The 27,014-nt window shown below is 39.1% G+C and overlaps 2 protein-coding genes across 6 annotated transcripts in view; both read right to left on the reverse strand.

Moving 5' to 3' along the window:
• myo3b (myosin IIIB) overlaps nucleotides 1–14,413 on the reverse strand; it is a 76,829-nt gene extending 62,416 nt beyond the window's left edge. Inside the window, exons 1-7 of the mRNA XM_047814581.1 lie at nucleotides 14,391–14,413; nucleotides 7,398–7,581; nucleotides 5,871–6,005; nucleotides 5,151–5,255; nucleotides 4,353–4,452; nucleotides 3,128–3,204; nucleotides 2,328–2,473 (exon numbers count right to left, since the gene is read on the reverse strand). Of these exons, the coding sequence (XP_047670537.1) occupies nucleotides 2,328–2,473; nucleotides 3,128–3,204; nucleotides 4,353–4,452; nucleotides 5,151–5,255; nucleotides 5,871–6,005; nucleotides 7,398–7,581; nucleotides 14,391–14,413 (770 nt within the window). The remainder of the gene's footprint in view (nucleotides 1–2,327; nucleotides 2,474–3,127; nucleotides 3,205–4,352; nucleotides 4,453–5,150; nucleotides 5,256–5,870; nucleotides 6,006–7,397; nucleotides 7,582–14,390) is intronic.
• Nucleotides 14,414–15,649: 1,236 nt separating this feature from the next.
• Nucleotides 15,650–27,014, reverse strand: part of ubr3 (ubiquitin protein ligase E3 component n-recognin 3) — a 37,465-nt gene continuing 26,100 nt past the window's right edge. For 4 of the 5 annotated variants that reach the window (XM_047814795.1, XM_047814794.1, XM_027164392.2 and 1 more), the window contains 9 exons: nucleotides 24,863–24,968; nucleotides 23,088–23,188; nucleotides 21,157–21,281; nucleotides 19,828–19,932; nucleotides 19,345–19,470; nucleotides 19,030–19,209; nucleotides 18,738–18,947; nucleotides 18,253–18,392; nucleotides 15,650–18,124 (listed from right to left, as the gene is read on the reverse strand). In XM_047814795.1, coding sequence (XP_047670751.1) covers nucleotides 18,007–18,124; nucleotides 18,253–18,392; nucleotides 18,738–18,947; nucleotides 19,030–19,209; nucleotides 19,345–19,470; nucleotides 19,828–19,932; nucleotides 21,157–21,281; nucleotides 23,088–23,188; nucleotides 24,863–24,968 — 1,211 coding nt within the window. In that variant the 3' untranslated portion in view covers nucleotides 15,650–18,006. The remainder of the gene's footprint in view (nucleotides 18,125–18,252; nucleotides 18,393–18,737; nucleotides 18,948–19,029; nucleotides 19,210–19,344; nucleotides 19,471–19,827; nucleotides 19,933–21,156; nucleotides 21,282–23,087; nucleotides 23,189–24,862; nucleotides 24,969–27,014) is intronic. The other variant, XR_007140776.1, reaches the window with a different exon arrangement.

A 27,014-nucleotide genomic window follows, 5' to 3' on the forward strand; every position in this document is an offset into this window, starting at 1 on the left:
TGTAGCCAAATTCCTTAACACATCTGTGTGTGGTGGCTTTTGATGCCTTGACACCAGCCTCAGTACATTCATTGTGAAGTTCACCCAAATTCTTGAATGAATTTTGCTTGACTAGCCTCTTAAGTCTTCCACACATTTTCCTTCCAGTCTACACTCTGTTAACATGCTTGGATACAGCACTCTGCGAACAGTGGGCTTACCCTCCTTGAGAAGCGTGTCAATGATTGTCTTCTTGACAACTGTAAGATCAGCAGTCTTCCCCATGATTGTGTAGCCTAGTGAATCAACTTGAGAGACCATTTTGATGGCTCAGGAACTTTTGCCGGTGTTTTGAGTTGATTAGATGATTGGCATGTCACCATATTCAATTTTTTTAAAATAGTGAATTGTGGGGTTTTATTAACTGTGAGCCAAAATCATCACAATTAAAAGTACAAGAGACTTAAACTACTTCAGTATGTGTGTACCAAATTTATATAATACACGAGTTTCACTATTTGAGTTGAATTACTGAAATAAATGAACTTTTTATTGAGATGCACCTGTATATAGAAACATTACATTATAAAAGTCTCACGTGGAAGTTGCTCTTGTTTAGCATGTTATCTATTTCTGTCATTTAAGGCTTTACATTATTATACTGTATTATTGCAATATTGTATTGTAATTATAAGGTTGAATTGTTCATCCAAAATGAGTTCTTCTTATAAATGTTATGTACATTCCACATAATATAGGTGAGCATTTTTATACCAAAACATTGCTTAAAAGCATGTAGAAAAATGTTAAAGCACATACTGTGATGTTCTCCATCAAAACTTTACAGCTCAATATCTTAAAAGTGCAGAAATTCTGGAGTCTCCTGATATCTATGTATTATTAAATAACTGTGTGAACTTTGTGAGTGATGATTAAGACAGTCAACAGCTCAGCAGCCCAGTGTCTGAGAATGAATAGAAAAATGCTTTAACAGAATGCTATCCAAATCTAAAAAAGGTCCAGTCATATTACTAAATGTTTCTGAATGTGATTTACAGCAGGACAGGGGAAATAAATAGTGTCATGTAACTGTGTCATGTCAATGAATAGTGTCAATAACTAATGCATTAGAAATCTACATAGATTATATTCATTCAGTCTGTAACCTTGGTGGAAGTCAGTGTACCATAATCACAGATGTCCTCCATTATAAGGGGAAACACCTCCTACTGACAGAATAAAGTCCCCACACACCCACTTGTAATATCAGTGTCCGAGGTCAGCCCAGTAAAGGAGTGTGTGTGACCACGACAGATGACATGTTAACAGAATCATTTCACACTTCAGTGCACACACAGACACACACAGACACCTATTTATTCAGACGTGGCCTTGCTAAAGGTCCTTATTCCACTGATTTATGTGCCCAAGCCGAGAATCTGTTCTCATATCAGGAAAGAAAAATTAAGAAAGAGAAAGGGAGCAGGATAGACAGAGATGGAATTAGCATCTAGGAAAAGAACTCAGCATGGGATAAGTCATATTTCAGATTTTAGTTTTAAAAATTTCATTCATAATCATTGCACTTTATTATCCATTATATTGAAATGAGTGTTATTCCAAGTAACCAGTTTACCAGGAGATCTGCTGATAGATGATTTTATGGACCATCATGGCGTTCACTAGACAGTTCACATGTTTGGATGTTATCCGGACTAAAGGTGTGTGTAAGGTTAGCTTCAAACCAGCAGCTGAGGGCCCTCATCTCGTGTGGGCTTGTTGAGGGCCAGATAACATTGTGCAGGGTGCAGGGAGTGACAGCCTCATCTCAATGAGAAAAGAAGAGGCTAATCACACATGCAAATTGCAATCAGAGGGTGCATGCATGCTGCATTGTGTGAGATAATGGTGTGATTGTAGGGATGACAGGTCAAACGCTTTCACCATCAAAGTATTCAAATAATCATTAATCAGGACAATGTGTAGGGACAGATTTTCTGATTGGGTAAAAAAAAGCCCCACTTCCCACTTCAGTGGGACTGAATCACACACTGAAAATTAAAATCCATCCCAAACACAAAAACAATTATCAAATCTCCTTTTAATCCATCGTAATTTTTCCCCCCAAAATGCATTCCTTTAGTTAAAAAGGCTGGGGTTAGGGTTAAGTTTAGCAGCAGCGCTTGGACAGGATCCTCTACCACCTTCACCAGGGTGTTTAATAAGAACCGGTTCTCTATCCACACATCATTCACTCCATCGCTCCCTCTATTTTCCCAACCAATCTTCTTTTTTCTAAGACTCTTCTCTCTGGTTGGATGTATGCATGGTGCCCTCTGCTGCCTCACCTTGGTATTTTAAACAGAGCTTTTACAGGATGCAACTCGGCCAGTGGTGGATCTCCATCAGCCAGCTCAATAGCAGTGATGCCCAGAGACCACACATCACAGCGGGCATCATACGAATAATCCAACTGCTGCTCACATGCAATTACCTGTAGAAGAAAACATTTCAGTCCCAGTAGCATTGCATACACAGTATAGTAATATTGTATACTTTATATTTGCATAATGTTTATTTATGAGAGCTATAATAAAGTGGTATAAACTGGTATAATATAAACATTACCAAATTACTATTGTTTTGTTCTTGACATATTATATAAAATCTTTCCACTTTGTTATTGTTGGATATTAAACTGCAGTTTTTCTTCCTCTGGGCTATAAAAGGCTCATCGTGACCAATCGTGAAACAGAAGAGACGCTTCAGCAGACTGAATTCTAATTGGCCTGGAGGCCAGACCCCCTCTAGCCCAATCATCTCGCTTCACTACCGAATAGCACAAGAAAGGCTCTCAGCTATTAACCTTCACACAACCCCCACTGAGCCCACACACACACACACACACACACACACACACACACACACACACACACACACACACACACACACACACACACACACACACACACACACACACACTTTTCAATCAAAATGCAAACTATCCTACTTTTAACAATACTTCATTAACACACAGCTTTAAAACTATATTCAGCCACCCAAAAAAAATGTACTGTATTACAGTGTGTACTGTATATAAGTGAACAGGACAGAAATGGAGAGTGAAAGACTGAATGGGAGGAGATACCTCAGGAGCCATCCAGAATGGTGTTCCCACTGACGTGTTCCTGTGCAAGCGTGCACTCGACAGCTGAGCCGACACACCTGCGAAAGACATGCATATTATGGTGATGACATTCATATTCCACAGGGAAAAATATGTAATAATCTTCAAGGAGCTCTTCACCTCTACTTATCCCCAGCCCTGTTTAAGTCAACGTTGAAATAAATTATTATGGATTATAATTTATTATTGTAAAAAGGCAAGTGATGTGTAAAAAAATCTTCATATTTAAAATCTGATATGTAAATAATTGCATATGCTTACAAAGAATTTTTTCTCATAACTGACTTTTAAAATTGTCGCACTCCACATCAAGGTTGTTCGCCAGTTAACAGTAGTCCTACCACAAATTCTGATTCAGTTCTATCTTCAAAAATATGAACTCTAAGATTTGCAGTCATATGATATCATGTGAAAGCCTGAGATTTACACTCCTATTAAGGATTCAGTCAGATAAACAGATCTGTTAACAGACAGACATCTTTTAAGCAGAGGTCCATAATTTGATATGGCACAATGCCATGGCCCAGTGAACTAGCAGTCATTGTCACCATCATGGCTATCATCATCATTGTTTGTAATAAAAAGCAGCAGCTTTATCACCCTGCAGGGTCCTATTTCCCACCTCACACACAGACCCAAACATGCCTCAGGCAAGCAAGTCATCCCCCCCTCCACACACACACACACACAAATACACACACGCACAGGCACACAGATATAGACACACACACAGGCACACAGATATAAACACACACACACACACACACACACACACACACACACACACACACACACACACACACACACACACACACACACACACACACACACACACAGGCACACACAGGCACACAGATAGAGACAGTCACACTCGCACACAGAGACAGACACACGCACAGAAATAAAAGCTTGTGTCTGGATTCTCACTGTGCATGTTCAAAACAAAAATGTATGACAAAAATGACCAAACAAAAACAATCCTCTCACTAATTTAAACAGTAGAGTGTTTCCTGTGTGCTACACCTAATGGTCCTGCTGCTAAATATAGGCCTGTGAATGTTACAGTGGAGGACTCTGTAGACCCAGAGTATGTAGCCTCTTAAAGACATTCTATCAGCATGTCCAAGTGAAGAGCAACACGAAGCCGCAGGCTGTCAGTACAGAGTGAAACACAAACAGCCATTACCAAAATCCACCAGCTTGACACCTCCATCTGTGGTGAGCAGGATGTTGTTGCCCTTGACGTCTCGATGGATTATTCGGTTATTGTGCAGATGCTGCAGGCCCTGATGTGGAAAAGAAGAATTGGGAGGAATTAAAGAAGGGCTTAGGATCAGTGAATGCAACACAGGGCATTTTGTTTATTTATTTATTTATCTGCATCACATAATCAAGTTTTATCCAAATTGTACTAATGACAAATGTATTTGGAGAGGAGCTGATTTATTTATGAACAGCTAAATTAAGTGGGTTTAGCATTCACCCTCCGAGAGTTGCTATATATTTTGTATTATATGTTTATCTTTCAGAAATGAATGTCTATAGACCCAGTTCAGCAATACAAATGTAAATATATGAAGTGCCTCAACGGTGGCCTGATCATTAGGCCTCAAATCATGTTTTTTCCAAAATCAGTAATGTTCATAAAAATGTCAAATAACAATGGTTTTAATCACATAATAATAATAAATCCAAATTAATCCAGGACTATAAATTTAAGCCGAAAATTAGTTATTCTGCAACAAGCTTATGAAAAAGTGTTCATGACCCCTGAGGACATTGTGAGCCACTTACACAAAGGTCGATAGCTTCACATTGCTCCTGTCTCAGTCCATGTGATTCCTTTACTGTTTCTACAGCTGTGTCTGCACCCCTTCTGCTCTCATGGCAGACTGCTGAGCCAGCCACCTCACCTACCCCTGCCCCGTGCTGTTAGCGGATTAACTCAGCAGTGAACGTATGAGTGAGTGTGTGTGTTCCTTACCAGCAGAGCACCACAGAGGATGTAAGAGATGACAGGCTCTTCCAGACGTTTTCCCCTCATCAGCAAACCCTTTATCAGTTCTGTTACTGAACCCCCATTACACAGCTGAGAGAGAATAAAACGCTCAGTGACTCCCTGTTCATTTCTGCTTTATTATTTATCACACACACACACACACACGCACGCACGCACGCACGCACGCACGCACGCACGCACGCACGCACGCACGCACGCACGCACGCACGCACGCACGCACGCACGCACGCACGCACGCACGCACACACACACACACACACACACACACACACACACACACACACACAGTACGTTCAACTATTACTGTTATTTCTCCTGGGCAATCAGCAAAAAGTGTCAAGTCTTCTAACCAACACAATTTAGAAGTGATATTTTATTAAACCTCTTAGAAACTCAAAGCATGGAGCAAAGTTGTCAGAACAAAATATTTTAATATTTTAGTCTGATTGCTTGCTTTATGTACATGTAAAAGATTTTCAGGGTTTCCGTTGATGGTTTATGTTCTACTCGTATCTCTTAACCCTCTACTCCAGGGCTCTATCAAAGCTTTCCATAAGACATATGGACAAACCCTAAAAAAAACAAACCCAAAATAGAAGCACCTTTCCAAATGATTGATACTGAGGTGTTCATGGTTTCAATGGTTACTTGAACACATTTGAGCTCAACAAGAAGGTGACCAACCTCTAAAACCAACCACAGCTGTCCTCCAGTGAACTCGTCAGCTTTGTAGAACATGCCAAGAAACTTCACCACATTAGGATGGTTTGAAAGAGAGTGCAGGATGTTGTATTCTGCCTCAATCTCCTCATCAACATCCTGAAGAGAGATGACAATTATGTCTGGAACAGTTGTGTTTTCAACATAAATCTGTCAACCTCAATCCAGTTATTCTGTAAGCTTTCTTTAGTTTCACATTTATTTATTCACTAATTAACTGACACATTCAAAGCAATTAACAAATGAGGAAATACAAGCAGAGTGATTTATCAAGCAGCAGACAATCCAAGAAGTGTACAAGATACAAGGTTGTAATTGAGTGCAAGAGCGAGTTGTAAGAGATTTCCTTCTTCATTTATTTATATATGTGGGGACAAGTTAGTTTTAAGTCCAGGTGGGTTAATACAAATCACAAAGCTGACTAACAATTATTGGGAATGGATGTCTAATGTACTGTATGGAATAAGAGCAAAATCAGCCTCAGTTTAAAAAGAAGTGTGTAGCTACTGTGGTTTCATCCCCAGGTTACAGAGTTTTAGGCAGAGTTACTGCAGTGCTGACACACACCATGAGTGAGAGAGAGTGTGTGTGTGTGTGTGTGTGTGTGTGTGTGTGTGTGTGTGTGTGTGTGTGTGTGTGTGTGTGTGTGTGTGTGTGAGTGAGAGAGAGGGAGAGAGAGAGAGAGAGAGAGTGCACATGTGAGTGAGTGAGACAGAGATGGAGATCGTGTGAGTGAGTGAGTGAGTGAGTGTGTGTGTGTGTGAGTGAGTGAGTGAGTGAGTGAGTGAGTGAGTGAGACAGAGATGGAGATCGTGTGAGTGAGTGTGTGTGTGTGTGTGAGTGAGTGAGTGAGTGAGTGAGTGAGTGAGACAGCGAGAAGCGAGAGAGAGAGTGTGTGCACGAGTATGAGTGAGAGAGAGAGAGAGTGAGTGAGGCAGGGAGAGAGAGAGTGCAAGTATGAGTTAGTGAGTGAGTGAGACAGAGAGAGGGGGAGAGAGAAAGAGAAGAGAGAGAGAGAGAGGGGAGAGAGAGAGGGGGGGAGAGAGAGAGTGCGAGTATGAGTTAGTGAGTGAGTGAGACAGAGAGAGGGAGAGAGAGAGAGAGAGAGAGAGAGAGAGAGAGACTGCCATGTAGATGATGACAGAATAAAGCTAGTGAGCTGTAAGCAAAAGAAAATATAAAAAAAATCATCTGATTTACCGCTGATGCTAATTGTGAGATAAACCATACAGTTTAAAAGCAAAGCAATCTTTTGTTTTATTTTTATTGCTCTGACTGTAAAAGTTCTTGAAAGTCAGAACTCATCTCACAGCAGTAAAAGGTAATTAAAAAGTAAATCAATGTTAATAAAAAATAATTAGAATATATCCTGGCTCATGCATGAAGTCATAAGACACTAAAAAAAGAGAGATCTCTGTTCACAGGCATTGTGGCAGCAAACCTAAACACTGTGATTCTTACATCACCTAATACAGTCTATGAATGACTTACATTAACAGGATCCAAAACCTTTGCCGCTGCTTGACGTCCATCTTTCTTGTTGGTGATTTTAAAGACTTTACCGTAGGTTCCTTCCCCAATGGTCTCCACAATATTCCAGTTGTCAGAGGGGTTCTCCAGCCCCTCCAGCCTGATCATGCTGGACTTGTATGGATACAGCCCATATAGTGATCTCCTGAACACAACAAACACCCGGAATCTCATCACAGCTCCAGTCGGAGTGGCAGTCAAATTAGTATACACAGAATATACATTCTCTTATACAGACCTTGTAATATCCAGATCAGAAAATAACAAGGTGAAACTTTCACTGTTATATTAGACGGACGTTGTTTGCAAAGCAGCATATACTTACAAGGAGAATGAAATCTTGCATTCGTTCATGTCTTCCGATGTGAAATACAGTACTCACGATTCAGGTGATCATGGCAGACTATAAAAGCTAAACAAAGCTCATCTTTGACCCAAGAGAGAAGGACAGAAACCCAAAGGAGAGATACAGGCACGACACTGAGAATTTTCTGTGGCATTAAGAGCTAAGCAATCCTTACTAATTGGTTTAAGGAAGATTAACTTTCCCTTAAAGTGTATCTACTTATAACCTACAGGTACACACATCCTAAGTCAGACAAAACTTTCTCCGGGAATAAAGTTAGTAAATGGAAATTGAAAGCTACATCACAAAAGGTAGTCCAGTTGTCTAGGGACTCAGATCTGTCCTGTCACTAAGGTAATGTGTAGCGGAGCGTACAAAGTGTTAAGTGAGACAGGGCCTTGGGTAGAAGAGGTGGACGCAGGAATTAGCTCCGCATGACTTGAGTCAGTATAATACGCATCAAACCTGTAAGAGCGAGTGACAAGCCGAACATCTCAAACCAACGTGACTGATACTATACAATGCAATGATACTATACAATGCAAGAAGACTGATACTATACAATGCAATGTAATGGCAGATAAACTAGAGATGCATTTTTCTACTGCTGAGGATGCAGCACATATCGAAACTATGTTCTTGGATGTCTATGATGTACTGTATATGCGCGCTGGTATGTGACCCTATGCTGCAGCTGCATTTACTTAGGACGCAGGTTGAAGTGAAGAAGGTAAATGGTGCACGCTCAGCGACTCGGGCAGAATTATGAATCACACTGGAGGACAGAGTGAGTGATGGTGGGTGTTGAACTCTGGGAGATGGATATTTCATAGTTCTCATTTATTTGCTGAGAGGGACATGGTAAGTGCAGCCTAACCTATGACGGATGTCTCTAATGGCTCCATTTTTAGCTGGAAACAAACATTCAACAGTTATCCACAGGCTATCCAGAAAACACACCCTGTCCTCGAAGTAAAATCCATTAAGTACAGTACAGATGGAAAGCTCAAAATAAAGTTAAACCTGCTTAGCACAAAGCATACTCAGTTCCAAGAAATGAAAACAATATAATATAATAAAAAAAAAATCAACTGAGCTTAAATAAAATATTTTGGAAATATGGCAATAAATAAATCATCTTAACACTGTGGCCTCCATCACTGAGTGTCTCCGACACACTTGTTTTCGCAAGAGAGTCACGTTGCTTGCAGCAGCTGTGTGAGCCCAGTGACAGGATCATCCGATACACCAATATTAACTTTCACAAACAAAGAGGCTACACTGTTCAAGGCGATAAACCCCAACACCAAATCCACCTTAACATAACACTCTGTTTTACAAAAATTCAAACTGTTGCTATAGAAAGCAATAAAAAGGACAAGTCTGGGAAAATTAATATCTCAAGAATAATTCTCAAAAATATATGTTATACTTCTTAAATTATAGACAGTCCATTTGAAACTACATAATAATACCAGTATTGACGTGATTAATTTGTTTACACAAACATCACCAATACACTAACAGAATTTTATATATAGGAGCAAAGCAAGAAATAACGCACTGTTCTCCAACTCACCATAGTTTCATCAAGCATAAGCACATTGTGTATTCGAACAGTTTAGCAAGAAGTGATTAAAACCAAAGGAAATACATACCTTATTTCTGTCAGATGCTTCTCTAGCACGTTTCTGAAATGACTGTGTTCCTGTATGTGTGTGTATCCAAGGTGCAAATGTGTCAAGCCTAAATCATGCTAATCAGCTTTCATGAAGACTTCATTAAATTGTAATGTGAAATGTGAGCTTCTTTTAAATATTCAAAAGAAAGATGTAGCCAGTCATAAAGGCGCATTATATGGCACACTCAGGTTACTTACAAATATACAGAAACATACAAGAATTCATATGAAGCGTTTACAAGAAACACAGGTGACATTAGATGCAATAATTACAATGAGTGTTGTAAAATTATTAGTGCAAAAAAATTTCCTATGTGATAAAAACCTCCAGAACTCTCTAATAATTGCAAAACCAGACACATTTAATTGTCATTAGAAGTTAAAATGATTGCCGTCAGTGTTTCCAACATCTGTAAAAACTCATGAAGCATTAACATATTTCTTCTCATCACACTGCTACTTTACAATCCATCCTAAGGTCTCATTTGAAATTATTAAACATGCATCACGGTTATTTAATGTTTCCATTTTCAAAAGTAGAAATGAATTCATTCATATTGTATTGCATCCCATCCTCCATGACAAAAGCTCAGAGACAGACTAAACCCATTGGCTCTGCTCCAGTCATAAACATTGGCCATGTTGCTATGAGCTCAGGTCCAGAGAGAATACACATAAAAAATGAAGAACAGGTGGGAAAAGGACCTGGGTGAAAACAACAGCACTATTCAATGGCGCATCACAGGCCAGCTCTCTCCCACAGTAAACATCATTCTCTCGTTCAGTCAGCGTAGCGTCATTCAGAATGAACCCAACCTGATGCCTAAGCCATACTCAGTATTTAGCTCTGGTCTGATGCCAAATGTAGGCTCTACGATTTAACACACATACGCGCACACACACACACACACACACACACACACACACACACACCCATTAAAGTCCATATGCACAAACCTAAGACTGTAAAGGAACATGGGTCACACATACATATTATACATGGGTCACTCTCTCACACACACAAATATATATATATATATGTAATGTATGTGTGTGTGTGTGTGTGTGTGTGTGTGTGTGTGTGTGTGTGTGTATGAGAGAGAGAGACCCATATATAATATGTATGTGTGTGTGGCCCATGTTCCTTTACAGTTCCTTTACACACACACACACACACACACACACACACACACACACACACACACACACACACACACACACACACATGTATTACATATATGTGTTTGTGTGTGTGTGTGTGTGTGTGTGTGTGTGTGTGTGTGTGTGTGTGTGTGTGTGTGAGAGAGAGAGAGAGAGAAAGAGAGAGTGAGACCAATGTTCCTTTACAGTCTTAGGTTAGTGCATATGGACTAGTGGATATCAATTCAGACCTTTTTTCCTTCACTTTACCTAATTAACCATCGTTAACCATCCTACATGTGGTGGTAGATGTCATCATAATCCATGTGCTTTACATGTCTTATTTTATACTCCTTTCTCCATAGTTTGGTCATGTACCAATTTCCACTCACCAGCAAGTTTTCCCCTATCATAAGACACATCAGGGCACGTGAAGGCTTCATATACTTCCTCCAAAAAGGATGTAAAACTAGCCAATTTCATCTTTTTAAACTGCTGCTCATTCTCTATCAAAGGGAAGCATTCATCTGAGATGAAAAGGCCATCTGCACTCAGAGAGGCTACTTACAATTTGTTAATGTCTCTCTGACTGACAGGGAAAGAGAACATACCATTCCTCCAAACCCCCAAGACTATGGCTAATTGTGCTCTTTTAGCTCGTAGTCACGAATGTCTGTCATCGCCCTTCAGACAGGCCAAACCAGTAAACAATATGTTTTTTAAAATCAAGGCAATTTCAAAGTAATTATTTTAAACCTTCTTTATGGACATAAGAAATGGTTGCCACATATGTTTTGAAAGAAAATACTATTTTTTTAATTAAAATAGGAGATGTAAACAGAAAGACTTTTTGTTAGAATAAAATTAGCTATTCCAGCTGAACCTTATAGCGTATGGACAAGTGCTAATAATTTCTGACTTGGCTGTTACTTTTCATTCATTAAAAGGTACTCAATGACTATTAATAGTAACCCACATGGTGCACTACGTACATCTCAGCAAGGGGGTATGGCACAAGGGGAAAGATGATACTAGAGAATGAGAGCCAGACAAAGAGAGAGGGATATCTTAGATTACATTACTCAGTCAGTACTACAGTCCACCCGGTGAGAATAAATACAGATGAACAGGAAATTTAAAAAGCATCTTATAAGTAAGGGTCACATCTTGGTTCAAAAAATGTAACACAAACATCCAAGTACATAACATTTTGCTTAATTTACAATACACTGTGAGAAAGTGTCAGTTCTGTGGAATACAGGGAGTATCTTTAAGGGAAGGGAAGGAATAAGAACTGTGCAGCATGACCAGCTAACAAAACACAAAAAAACATACTTGACTACCTTAGAACAGGAATCCTAGTAAAGCGCCTGTAAGCTTGGACTCTAGCTACTGTACCTAGTTAGTTACACTGGATATACATTCACTGTCCACATTAACAGGTACATCTGTACTCCTGCTTAGCTAATCATGTGGCAGCAGCATGATACATACAATCATTTCAATAATAGATAAGCGCTTCTGATCATTTTCACATAAAACAGAAGGAATAAAAATGGACTCTAGGAGAAAATGCCTGAAGTGCCTTGAGCCGTATTTGCATGATGGTTTTCATCGCATTGCTGCCACATGACTGGCTGATTAGATAACTATGAACATTCAGGTGTTCCTAATAAACTGGACAATTTGTTTGAACAGTTTCTGATTTTCGCTCTCACCATATCCTGCCGTGAAGATGGTATAATTCTTTCCCCTCTGTGCCCTCCGATTTAGCCACCCTGTGCATGAAATAAACACACACATCACTCTCATTTAGTCACCGCTTTGTACATGGAGTTTAAAAATGAGTAAAAGAAAGAGTCATGCACTTGTGGACCTAGAACACAGGGGGTAGGAGGTACAAGACCCCATACACTCTCTCCTGCCACAGCCTGATCATATATCCTGTGGTTCCACACTTTACTCCACTCACAACCAAATGCAGACACTGTGTCCAGAAGAGTGTCACGACCTATTAGTTTGATCTTAAAAGTCTCCCAGTTAACCAAATAATAAATCCTACCATATCTGACAGACAATGATGTAATATTTGCAGTAAATATCATCATACAGCCATCTTTCACTGGAACCTTCTCACTGGGTTGATGTTTCTGAATGAGAAAGATCACAATGTCACAAGACACAACCTTTGCCCGGTTTCATGCAGCTCTTACATTCATAACGGAGTTTGTATTTGTCTTTTTATTGTGCGTGTTCGCTTCGCTTGAGTTCAATACGGTATTTCCGTCAAACGTGCAAAATGTGAGTGGGATGAAAATACCTCAAAGTTTCCCAGTAGGAGCAAGATCATTTGAGTAAACAATTTGTGTCAAGTTTGCTCTCAAAATGGCAGGGAAAAAGGTGATGTTTAAGTGTGCCCATGTGTATGATGTGGCTCTTTGCGGTAACACGGTAAAAAATGTGGCTCTTGGTCTCTGACTGCACGCCATCCCTGACTCAGACTAACTGGACTGCTAGAAAAAAGAGGATTTGGATTTTTTTTTTTTTATAGAGACACCAATTTCAATTCAGCATCATGCATGGACTAATAGGGAGTGGACTTAAGCAGCTCTACCACAAGAGGAAGATCTTGTATCTCATGCTAGGTTCTTGGAGAATGCTAGAGGCATCTTTTCCATTTCAGAAAAGTTGTAATAAGCACATCAGACACCAAGGGAGAAACAATCCACAGTGTCGTGGCATGCTGCACTGATCGACAGCTTAGGGTAGATTAAGGACGTGTCTAGACATCTGTGAATAAAAGTTAGTATTTGGGAAATCACATGCACAGGATCCAGTGGATGAGGTGCACACCATTCAAGCAGATCAGTTTGAGGAGGAAGTTGTCAGAAGGTCCAGAAACCAAGTTCCAGATGCAATCATAATGCTAAAACGGCCTCCTGTTCTGCAGTGATGACTATCACCAGCTCTGGACAGGACAGATGTAGGTCCATAGTAAATAGCAGAATAGATGGTCAAGTGCTCCAGCATGAATAGGGTGAAGTAAAAAAGAAAGTAGCGTTTTGTAGTAGAAAAGAAAGTAGGTTTTGTAGTAGCGGTATTTGTTGCAATGTCACTCTATGATTTTCTTAGAAGGTATAACTGTCACGCAGGACAACACTACCAATACGGGGCATCTGTGAGCTCATGTGCAGAAGTGGTTAGTTTCTTTGTGAATATTCAGTACAATTAGCAGGAGCAGCAACCCTGAAAGATTCTATGGCTGGTTTTGGATCTCAGTCGTTTGAATTATAAGACCAGAATTATTAAATACATGCTTCCTCTTAGGGCAAATCAAGGTCATAGCAGTGGCCAAACAAATAATTGGAGGAGAAACATAAAAGGTCTGAAATCATGACTCAAACTTAAGTAACCTTAATGCAAGATTCATATGTATTTATTAAAAAAGTAAATATGACTTATGACCATTACATGATAAAACACCACATGACCAGGAGAGTAAAACAATTGCATTGTCATCAACTGCTTTAATGAGAACAGAAAGTATATTTCCTTACCCATTTTTGTTTGCATCATCTCTTCCATTTATATATCCTTTGAAAATAAGCAGAAGTGAATTTAAAGGCATATATTATACCATACACCTAAAGCGTGTGAAGCTTATTTATCTCCAACATAACCCGATACTAGAGTCCCTGTAGACTAGTGCTGCAGGTTGTTCTAGAAGAATCAGCGCACATTTTAATGTTTAACATCCAAAAGGTGGTTTTCTGGAGAACACACTTACCTGCCATGGCCGTCTCCTAACATTGCTGAAGAGATTTTCAGTGCTTTCCATCAAGGTTAATAATTGAGTGGAATCTGAGAAGAAGCTGTGACAGAGGAAGCTGTGCAGTGCACCACGGTTACCATACTGCCAGTCCCACAGCTCCACACACACACACAAATAACCTCCAAGACTCATACATAATAACCATAATAATGGCAACCCATAGGTCATCTTGAATTGGTGTCAAGCCACAGCAACAAAACACTGAGGGACAATGTTACTTTTCTGCGGGTTTCAGGTGGGATTTGTTTACAACATGAATATTAACATAGAATGCTCACAAACTGCCTAGTGCTTTTGCATTGAACAGCAGCCTTATTAAAAGAAAGAGAAAGCATCCATTTGCAAAAGGTTTTGGACAGTAAGAGCAGAGACCAGCTTCCCATCGCTTGCTATCTCTCAGATTAGCTGAGATAATGAGACAGCAGGAACAGAAGCCAAGTCCAAATAAGCAGCTATTGTGTTGTGACCCCAAAACTCTTTCCTTCTAGTGTTCAGGCCCAAACACTGACTCACTGAACTGGAATGAAATGTATAAACTCTAATAACCCCAAAAACAAACCTCAGATCCATAACATAACCATACGGACATCACATATAGTATTTACATAATCTATGAGTAATTCCATGCCAAGGGGTCATCTGTAACGGTGCCAATCCTAATAACTTTATTTTGTGAATATGTATGTGCAGTGAAATACAATTTAATTACAAGTTAAAAATCATTATTTATAAATTTTTAGATAATAAATAAATAAATGATAAATTTATAATTAATGCATGATTCACTTTAATCTCTGTTACATCTCATGCTTGAAGAATCCATTTCCAAGAATCATACATTACATATTAGTGGAAATGTAGATTTAATTATCCCAAAACATTTACTTACCTACAGTCACTTGAATTATAACTCCTTTTTTTTATATATTGAAAGTTATGATCAAGTTACTGCTTTCAGGTGCTCAATTTTAAAGTGTTTGTCTCATCATCATCATCCAAAGACTGCCGGATCTACAAAGCCTTCAAAAATACACAACCGAAATACAACATGAATTATTCCATTTAAGGTGGTGGTTGTTTGTGGTGCATCAACACACTCAATAACTCAAGGGTTGTTGAAATCAATGACTGAAAAATATCATTTTCACTCCTAATAATGTAAGCAGCAAAGAGCTGGAAACCTTGACTTTAAAGAAAACCCAAATACAAGCATGTCAGAGTATTGTTATATTTTATTCACATATGTTACATTTTGCATTAAATGTCTGCCACCCTTTCTGATTTGCAATCTGAAAGTTGGAATCAGCACCTACAGTAATGTACTGTATTTCTGCCTCACTCACTCACCTCACACCTCAAACCACACACACACACACACACACACAACATTGCGGCTTTCCATTCCGATATATACCCATTACTCTTTTGCAAAAACTCTGTCCAATTATATAATATCTGGGCTGAAGAAGAAAAAGAGAAAAATAAAAAGAGAAGAAAACCAGCAGCATGCAAGATTTCAAGACAAGATAAGGACAGGAACTAAGAACTGAAGTGCCGGGCATTTCCATCCAGCATTGTGTAAGTGCAGCATTGAGATCAATACCGAATAGCTTCACAATAAGGTGAAGGACAAAATCAAAACATCCTTTTTGGTGTACATCGGTGGCTTTTTCTTATGATGACAGATTTAGAAAGGGGACTTTGAAAATAGGGTAGAAGGGAAAAAAATAAATAAATACACAGCAATGAAAGCTTTTTTTCAAAGCCTAAAACAGATCATATTCTGGATCTTGTGTGCGAGACCATTTTAGTTTCTTAGAGAAAGCTGACAGAAATGAGCAACACACACCAACAGAACATTTTATCCGACAACGTAAAGAAACTAAAACTCTTCGTATTGTCACTCATGAACCTCTTACACACATCCCATACAAAAACATCTAATAAATATTGTCAAATAATTTCTTATATGTAGATCAATAACGTATGAAGGTGGCTAGACATTAATATAAAAGTATACCTATGCAAAAAAAAAATAAAATAAAAAAAAAGAGAGAAAGAAAGAAATCTACATTCTGAAATCCTTGTTGATGTTCATGTACGTCCTGTTTTTGGAAAAGAATCAATTTTTTTTTTTTTTTTTTTTTAAGCAAATCCAATTCACACCTTTTTTTGCCTTGTGTTTAATCGGAGATAAATGTGCTGTTTAAACATGTTAAAAATTGTATTTCATTAGGAGCATTATGAAACCACAAGTGCTTTAATCCTGACCCTAGGATATCGCATTTCAGCTCTAAACAGAGCAGGAAAATGCTGGCCTATGACATGAAAATAACTGATGATTTTCTCTTCAGAGGATCGCTTTATGCTAGTATAATTGCATTTGTTGTGTATGCTGATGGAAAGATAATACTACGATACACTCATTGAGTACCAAATGAAGTGTTTTCTAAACACGGTCTAAATACAAACTGTGAAAGCACCGCAGACATTTCTAGACATAAAGCTGCTCAAAATGAGCTTGGGATTTGACTATAAAAGATCTAGACCATTCGGGATGGACACAGCGATTCTGGATGCCTCTGTGAAACATTACATAAATACCAATATAGAACGTTTACTCCAGCTTTTAGACAGAAGTACTGTGATTTAACCGGTTAGTTAAGAAAAGCTGAGTGATTAGCAAGGTTGCTGAAAACGGTCTCTGAAGTCTCAACTGCAAATAGCTAGCTGACAGCCATCACCACAGTGCCTTCTGCCACAGCCTGAAATCATTTATACAATGATATAATTAACTATTATATTATGAACATCAAATATCAATATTTATTTAAATATTAAAAGTTCTTTAACTACAGAAAAGAAAATTCCTGAGGATGGAAGTAACTAGGCCTCGGATGGGCAGGTAATTATTGTTCTAGCATTCAATGATGATTTCTGTAAAACAAAGAAAGCTCCACTTTTATCCCGTACGAGCATTTAAGGGCCTGAGTTATGAGCATGTACTGTAGGATGAAAATGATTGCTCGCTGCATTTGATGTAGGGTTGCGTGATGACGCTCGATGTCTGGTTCCAGTTTGGTACCTCTGTTTAAATTGCAGTTAAGAGAAATCAAATGCCTCCAGGCTTTCATAATGGCTAAGATATCCATTTATACAGTAGGCTGTGGACTTTTCAAGATCTTCTAAATGTTTCAGACACAACATCCATCTGTGGAGTTTTACTCTCCACTGCACTAAACAGTAGCCAAGAGGTTTAACCAAACAGCACTTAAATAAATGCACTCAGAAGTGGGCAAATTTGTTTTCACTGTGAGCCAGTCCCAAAAACAAAGATTAAAATCTCTTCCCCTTTCAAATGCATCAAAAATCATTAAAAAAAACAAAAAAAAACACACGCTGTTAGTCGTTAGGCATGATTGTACACTAAACTTCACATAACCAAGGCTGTAGCAGCAATTCACTCACAGCATAGTTTTTATATTACATGATAGGATATATCAAAAGGAGAGGGAGAGGCTGGCACTGATGCCCACTGTGATCTGGCTCCTCTGGGCGTGGGGTTCACGTGTTAAAGTCCGTTGTAGTGGGGACCCCAGCGCTTGTTAATGTGGTCAAAGGTGTGCGACACCCACTGCTGCTCCAGCACACGGTACCTCTCCTCGCACAGGAACAGAGGCTTGCCACGACTACACACACACACACAAACAATAAACATGTTTGTTTCACACACAAGTTGCTTTAATCATCAAACCTTCATATGATTTGGTTTATTCTGGTATGTTTCATTTGTCTACAGTGAACGCGAGTTTCCTACCGTAGGTCTCTGTCCTCCTCTCCATGAGCATCCAGATAAACAGACCCCCACAGACAGAAGCGATGACCACGGATGATGATGATCACCGAGGCATTTATTAAGAGAAAGATCCCTGTTGCAGCTCCACAGTGCTGAGAGTGCTATTGATGAAAAGACAAATAATTATTTTATAAACTTTCACACCTATTATTACGACCTAAGGCAGTTCCAATGCTCCTTTACAAAGATGCAGCAATTTGATGAGCTTTCCTCAGGTAGTTAGCAAACAGCAATTTCACTGCTTCAGCTGTCCAACTCACTAATACTCCTTTACTGCCTCATTTACAACCAATCCACATTTAGGGAACAAATCATGGTTATATGCTTGTTGAACAAAGCAAGAGATGTGATATGGAACTGAAAAATTGAACTCTGTAGAAATGAAACCTACTGACACACCTAACAATTATGAATGATGGGTGAACCTATAGAGCGTCAGCACTCACCAGCACACACTCGCAGACACCTTGCTGTTTGCAGCACAGGCCCTTGAGACAGACGAACGCTCCACACACAAGGCATAGAGCTGGGTCCTTGGGTGTCTTATTGCACACAGTGCAGGCCTTCCTGTGGTAGTACTGGAAGATAGTGTTGTAGTTTTCAGGAAGCTGCAGCAGACGAGGAGCAGACCACTGAGGGTTCTGCAGCAACAGAGACTGCAAAAAAAAAAGTTCTGATTAAAATCTCTACTCTGGCTAACCTGGCAAGACATATGGCATGAGAATGCATGAATCTGACCATAGAGTGTTGTGAAGGTGTGTCTGCCAGGATGATGAGCTCAGAGCACCACTGAGAGATGAGTTCAAAGGCATTGAAGTTCCATTCCAGGTACCCTGAACTGTTCACAGAGGTACTGGTCTGGATCGGCACAGACAGCAAACCCAAATCTCCTGCCAGCAACGAGAATTCCTCCTCTAGCTGAAAACCAGACAGTCACTGAATTCAAAGCTCAGCAAATTTTCCAATCCAGAAGCAACAATACAGCAGCATGCACATGCATGTTAACATATATAACATATATAAAGCAGTGTGTCTGCGTGTGTGTCACAATACCAGGCAGCCGGGTAGATTGTCTCCGTAGAGGTGATGTTGAAGAAGACATGACAGACGCATGAATGGCAAACAGAATTGCTGCAATGTAAACTCTATGGATTTAGGAGACCATACAGTGGCACTAAACTAGAAAGAGAAAGGAAGAAAAAAAAAACCTCAATGATGTATCCCAGTGGGAACAGTTACATGGATATTGGAAACATATTTAATCATTTGGAAGAGAGCAAGAACTTTAAAGCATGGCTAAAACGCCCATGGTTGAACATTAAATATAATTAGATTCCCTAAATATTTACTTTTCTATACTGAATAAAAATGTTCCAACTCTGTAACAATCCAGTTCATTTTTTTTTCCATAATGAACACATTGATTTGACTTATGCTGATGATGGTTCTTCTGCTAGAGTGCAAAAAACAAATCTGCACATCCAGCATCAACACATTATAATAGAGTGCAATAACTTCAGATCAGAAGATTCTTACCATGCTGTCAACAGAGCTGTTGTCATAACTTCCCTTAGCCTTTGTGAGCTCACTGATCACATGACTCAGGAGAGCTTCCCATGAGTTCCCTGCATTTGGCAAATTCTACACATGAAAACAGAAAAAATGCACAATGACACAATGCACAATGAAAAAACACTATCAATGATCCTAGCACAAATCATGGAAAAGGAAGGCTGTGCTCCAAACCACAATGCTTTAATAATTAGCAATGCAATAAATTTGAACATAACTAGAAAGCATAAGAAGTCTTTAATTCTGCATGACTAAGCACATTCTAAGTGAATATGTGCTGATAAAACTCAGACTTTTTTGCAAAAGCCTTGATGAATAAGTAACAAATCTTGCTGAATATGTAACAATTTAAAACAGCAAGAAACAGAAGCAAAGACTGCAAGGTCAGATTTATTAGATAGCAAGCTACTCAATTTTTCCTACACAATCATTCTTTTTAACTCCATCTCTACTACAAACCTGATGTTCTTGTAGGAACACATGTAAAACGTGTAGGAAAAGAGTGGTATATCTGAATAATGGGTGATAAAGGAGCTTGAAGGACAACCAGTAACTTCTCCCATTTGTGTCTCATTATTTATATTCCATGGTCTCACTACCCACTCTATTAAATCTCAATTGGAGAAAGAGATTAGAGTAGAATAGAATGATAAAGCCTCATAACGATGATGGATGCTCTGCGTTTACCCAAGTTGTCTTAAGAAAAATGTTGCAAGGATCCCGTTCATCTATAGCATTTACATATATAGTATGAGCAAAGACGGTTTTAAATACCAAATTGTTTATTACTGCACGCTGCTAAATTACTCGACTCAGTGAAATTTTCTCCCCGAGTTTATTCTGTGAGATCTGTTCAGATGACATACAGAATGACAATGTTTATAAATGAACAGTATTAAATAAGCAGAGCTGTACCTGTATATGCATGGACATGCCTGTTCACATAGGCTCCCCTTATGCTTAGCCAGTAAGTATATCTATTGAGATGCCTATGATTGTCCTGTTAGCTGGTGCTCTGATTGGCCTTACCTTCTTGTTTGTTTATTGTTCTTTTAATGCCATGCCTGGAAATGGCTATTTTCATGTACATAATCTTACAGTATTTCAACTATGTTAGCAACAGTAGCTACATGATGTCCTTCACTTAAATTCTCAATTAAAAACAAGATGTTCTGTGGTATGACAGACTCCTAAATCTGTATATTCTGAGTAAAAGCTTAGTCTAGTGATGTCAAGGAAGAACATCCATTAATAGGTGTTTAACAGTCATTCTCGTTTTACAGGGATCTTTACCTTCTTGGCTGCCCCGCTGTTGCACCAGGCCAATCTCTCCTCGGGACTCAGTTTAATGGACAGAGCAGCCAAGGCCTGAGTATACAGCAGTGTGTATAGCACCTTCACAAATGTTGTGAAGTGATCTGAAAAGAGACACAAAAATGGCGCATTAAAAGTTAAATGTTTTAAACTAAGTGCATCGAGTTGGTTAAGAAACCTATTACGGTGGCTGCATTCCAGTTCAATCTTTTTGACAACAGAGCAGCAAAAGTCATAAAACTAAGGTATCGCCTATCTCACTGTCCTCCAACATAGAATATAGAAGCATTAGCCTTTATCCCTTTCATCCTTCTCCAGTCAAACATTACACAACGTTACCGGAGCTTTTTTCAAATGATCTACAAATTAGGTACGTCTTATTAAAGAGACAAATCCAGATGACATGATCACACAATTCCTCTGACCAATATGCTGTGTGTGCACTGATGTTTATTCAGTTCCTCATATGGTACACGAGTTTCTGCCTACAGTCAGTTCCCATTTATTGTTAAAAGAAAAATCCCATCATAAGCATCATCTCTTTAAATATGTACAGAGATCTACAATCCAACCTGGACAATGGACCATAGAAAACCAAAAAACTGGAATGAGTGACCCGTCTGTTGCTAAGGACGTTGAGAAATGGATCAATCATAAGAACAAGAACAGGTGCAAGAATATTATGTTGTCTGTGAATGTATTCGTGAAACAAGGTGGTAAATTGTGTGTCTATTAGTATTGTCCGTGTGACGGGGTCAGACAGGAGCACACAAAAAAAAACTCCATTATTGTGCCCTTCACTTGTGGACCACACTGATGCCTCACACACCAGTGGGCGTTTCTGTACACAAGTGGTCAACTCTTGACCCATTTCTTCAGCTCTGTAGCTTTACTAAAAGACTTCATTCACACCCATGTCTCATTGTGATGTGTTAAAATCAATTCCCCATTTCCCAATGAGTGAAGTAAAGATAATTATTCTGGCTCTGATCGATGCTGGATCGACACACATGCACAAACCGAGCACTGTTCCCTTGAGCACAGGGAGGACAGACCTAAAAATAAATAAATAAATAAAAAAGGCATCAATTTGCCTTTTGCTGCACTCTAGGCTGGGGAACTCATTTCCGCTCATAAATGCTAGTGCTATTTTACGCATTGGTCATTTTCATTTGAGCAGTAATTGAAGCTCACTGGCAGGTGGGTTTGGGTGGAAGGGGCCAGAGGGGGAAAAGAGGCATATCTGCTAGAGTGCTTTGAGAATAGATGCAACTTCACACTTAAATGAGCAAGAAAGCACTTAGGAGCAAAGAGCACAGGCTTTTCTAAACATTTGAACACATAAAAACAAAGCCTTTTTCGTGTAGAGGAAGATTGGAGAAATATTCAAACAGTGGATCTTCCAAATATCCACAGTAATAGCAGCCAGAATAAAAATAAAAGGCATTAAGGTAATAACCTAACTCCAATATTTTGACTGGAAATGAAACTCATCATCATCATTATTCTCCTCCTCCTTTTCCTGTGCTCATCTCCAGCCTTTGTTATAAGCTCTACAATGATGTGCCATTGACCTCCGGTGCGCATGACCTACTCCCTTCATTCTCAACCACCCGCTCCCACAAGACTGCTACAAATTGGGCCATTCCCGCCAGCTTTTAGAATACAAGAGCAATGGGGGAGACAGAGACAGAGAGACAGACAGAGACAGAGACAAAGAGAAAGAGAGACTGATAGAGGGAGAACAAGCTTAAAACATCACAACTGTTTGTTGGACAGTAGCCTTTAAATATAAAAACCTCTTATTACCGTTACCATGTTTCTGACATACTTAAACTACCTTTATAACACCTAGGAGTTTTCCAACTGCCTTTCCACAGAATAGTGAATGAGTGCATAAAATGCTGTACCTTTGCGCAGTGGCTGAGGCATAGTGAGCACAAAAATAATGAGTAGAGAGGGAACATCTCTGAACAGCATTGGAACCTCGGGGTGCCCTTCATCCTCGTCTCTACACACAAGACAAAAAAAAAAATCACATCTGTCAGTGAAGACACATGAATGCACATAGCATTAACAAACAGTCAGTGTGATAGACCCATTTTACAAGAACTGTGTAAGGCAGCGTATACATCTATAACGTTTTATGGTAACCAAGTTACAACCACAAAAGCTGCCGCTCATCTCTTTAGTAAACAGACAAACAATCACAAATTCTTTTGTCTTTGGTTTATGACAATTTTTAGAGGAATTCTTTTAGAGGTTACTTAAAATATATAAATGAACAGTTAAAAAAATATTTAACTTCACATTAATAAACTCAAATTGCTGTCCCTTAAAAAGTCTACAGAAGTCATAAAAATGATCTAAAACATCCTGGCAAAACCACATAAAGAAAGTGTCACTGGCAGACAATAGTGAATAAATATCAAGGACTAATGCTCCTAAAATATATCACGATATACTACTGGATGAGTTCATTAGATTAAATGAAGTGGAATCTAGTATCTAGTCCTCAGTGTTACCATTTCAAATAAATAATGTACAGAGTTATTGTTCACAAAAACTGAAGGCTGGAAAATGCTGAAGGTTTTTGTGATTTATTGTTGAGGTGAAACAAAGTGCTTTTAATTCTGTAAAGGTTCACATGGCAGTATAGACACTGGGCATTGTTAGATTGCTATCTTCATTCGAATAGATTTTCTTCTGGTTGCATAACATAACACGAGTGCTCAACCCTCAACCATTTTCCCTATTTCCCTCTCTCACACACATATACACACACACACACACCCCCCCATCCACACACCCATACACCGATACCATATTCCAAAATGGTAGCAAGTTCTCTCTATCAGAAAAACACATGGAATCAATCAGAACATCACCGCTTATGCAAAACTATAGAGAGGATCTGTGCTTTTCCAGAAAGACTAAGTTCAGCTAGTGGTCCAAGAAGATAGACACTATTTAAAAATCACAGGGAGATGTCCTAGGGGAGCAATTGACCGTGCTGTCCTTTAATATTCCTAACAAGGTAGTTTGAACACTATAAGACTCCCCTCTGAATACTGCTTACTATCTCTCTCACAGGTGCAAAGGCTGAAAATAATATCCAAAGAAGAGAGCCATTGTTATTGTGTCATGCTGAGCAGAAGACCGATGAATGTAGAGCCAAGGAGAGCTATGAGAGGTGACTACTGAGTGCTTATACAATCGGAGATGGTTTGGTGTATTAAGTGGGGGCACGGTGCTGAGGGAACAGTAACCTCAATACAGTAGAAATTCTCCTACAAGTGCCTTTTGCCACTTTTTGTGCAAAGCTATTAATTCCAGTTGCACAAAAAGCTCTGTCAAACCTCCTGGATCTGATAAAATTGAGTGATACTGAATGCTGAGAAGCAGAAAATCAAAAGACCAAAGCACACACACAGCTCTATTATTGAGGGATTTAAGGCTGAGGTCGTCCCTTTCTGAGCAGCACAGCACCCCATAATTTGCCAGATGCAGCAATTATTGGTATCTATGGCAACGCCATATGGGTCTCTTTTTTCCCCTGGTACTTCGTTTCTAGGAGCCCTGAGGAGATGGCACCATTTAGTGTGAAGTGAAAGAGGAAGGCTGAATGCAGGCAGAGCTGTGTGCGCGTGTGTCTGTGAGTGAGTGCGCATGTGTGTATACTTACTCTGGCTCTCTCTGCGGAGTGATCTGTGTGAGTCGAGTCCAGGGATTATACGCAGAATCGATGCTGTAGAGACGCATGTGCATGGCTAATACATGAAACAACTGATCTGAAACAGAAAGAAAGGACACGCATCAATGGCATGAACAGGAAGCGGAACAAACCAACCAGTCAGAACAGTTCACAAAGATGATTTATTCTCAGACACACAGACCTGTACCAAAAGAAAAATGCTTCCTTGTACAAATTAAATTTACAGCTTTCATGAGTTCTAATTTAAAAGAATGTTTCTCTTAGCACTCTCAATGTAAACGTGTTTCGGGACACATATAGGTCTCACCGTTGAATAAAAAATATAATTTAGTGAATGGACACACAAGTGTCTATGCTTTATACCTGCTTATAGCAACCCTAAAGCTAACCAGACATTCATCTGAACAGGACACTTTGAATCAGAGGCCAAAGATGATGAACAATGAATCAGATAACCTTCCACATTGCACTGAATTCATCAGAACAAAAGGCCGGCATGTTCTAGTCTGTTAACGCATCACCACGCTTTGCCATATACAGACAAAAGCTTTTCATTATCCATACAAGAAATGATCCATTACTACAAACACAACTGTCTCTTATAACAAATGAAATTTGACATTCAGCCAGTAACGCCATTTTCGTTTATATTTCTGCCGTCTATTTGCTCCCAGACTCATTTAAAATAGACAGGGGAACTGGTTTTGTAGAATACGGTCTGGCTCTGTCAGGATTGTACATGTCCCCATTTCAGAGGTCGTGATGCCAAATAGTGCATTACCAGCAGCAGAAGACAACTAAAACAACCTGTTCTGTCTGGAGACTCTACTGTGGAGCAATACTGCCATCTGCAGGCACCAATACAGAGGACGAGCAAAGTGAAGACACACTAAATGAATGGCGTAATGAGGAGGTAATGAGATAAGGACAGAAACCGCTTCATCGAACAACTCATTACGTCACTGGGGACAGAGCTAAAAGCAAAGGAGAACAACTAAAAGGGACGATACAGTACGGTAATGAGGGATCCAGTTCTGTCTCCAAACTGCATAGTGTTTAAACTAGTATCGTATGCACCAGGCATCTCCTAATCCCAATTACTATACCACTATCTGATACACATTCATCTCGCTGACTCTCATTTGTTAAATCACTCCATCATCCAGTGGCTGGTAGTATGCCGACAGCTGGAATTGAGATCTCACCATTTCTCTTTCTCTGATATTGATCTGGCTCCTTGTCCCATGTTTGCTTATAAAGTACCAAACTCTCTACACCTCAGCACTTCTTAGTGATGCCATACATCAAATACTGCCATCTGTGTGTGCATGGCACATGTGTATTATTTGTTAGCACGACAGAGAGCACAGGCGTATGAAGACCAGTGTTTAAATTGCCACAGGGATTTAGAATACTAGATATTTCTATCTACGTAGCTTACATTTGAAACATTTGTCATCTGGGTACTTTAGGAAACCTTGGTACAGTACTTCCATGTAAATATCTTGCATTTGGTTAACAACAGAAGCTCAGTTAGGTACATAAGAATACAAAAATAATAAATAAACCAATGTAATGGTGAAATATTGTTAGATTTGAGACATGTTAAAAGCAGTCCTTTCCCCTTTTCAGCTTCTAATGTTGGCCAAACTGTCTTAATATTTAAAAAAAAAAAAAAAAAAAAAAAAAAAAAAGATTGTTCACTATTCTCTCAGTCCCTCAGTAGAGAAAAAGTCATTTATTTGGTCATTTGATTTGAAAATCATTAATCTATATTAAACTAACCAGACCACATGTCAGTGTTTAGAATGATTTAATTTCTGCTGCCAGTTCTCTCTAACTATACCCATCAAAATCCAATCAATACTGCTACATCTTTAATAACTCAAAATAGCCAACATTCAGAGAAGTTTTTTAATTAGAACTATACAATTTCTGAATATGTGTCCTGATAGTTTTGTATCTTTGCGAAATCACAGCTACTGCTTCAGCACAACAGGCAACACAATACATGTAGAAGGTGAGTGCTATGCTTTTACAATCAGCTGCATCAAATCATCTTGTATTGATGCACTAATCTGGACTATTGGAAACGCTTCAGAATTCAAATGCACTACATCTA

Source organism: Tachysurus fulvidraco, chromosome 6 (genome assembly GCF_022655615.1).
Source record: "Tachysurus fulvidraco isolate hzauxx_2018 chromosome 6, HZAU_PFXX_2.0, whole genome shotgun sequence".
In the NCBI taxonomy this organism is placed as follows: Eukaryota; Metazoa; Chordata; class Actinopteri; order Siluriformes; family Bagridae; genus Tachysurus; species Tachysurus fulvidraco.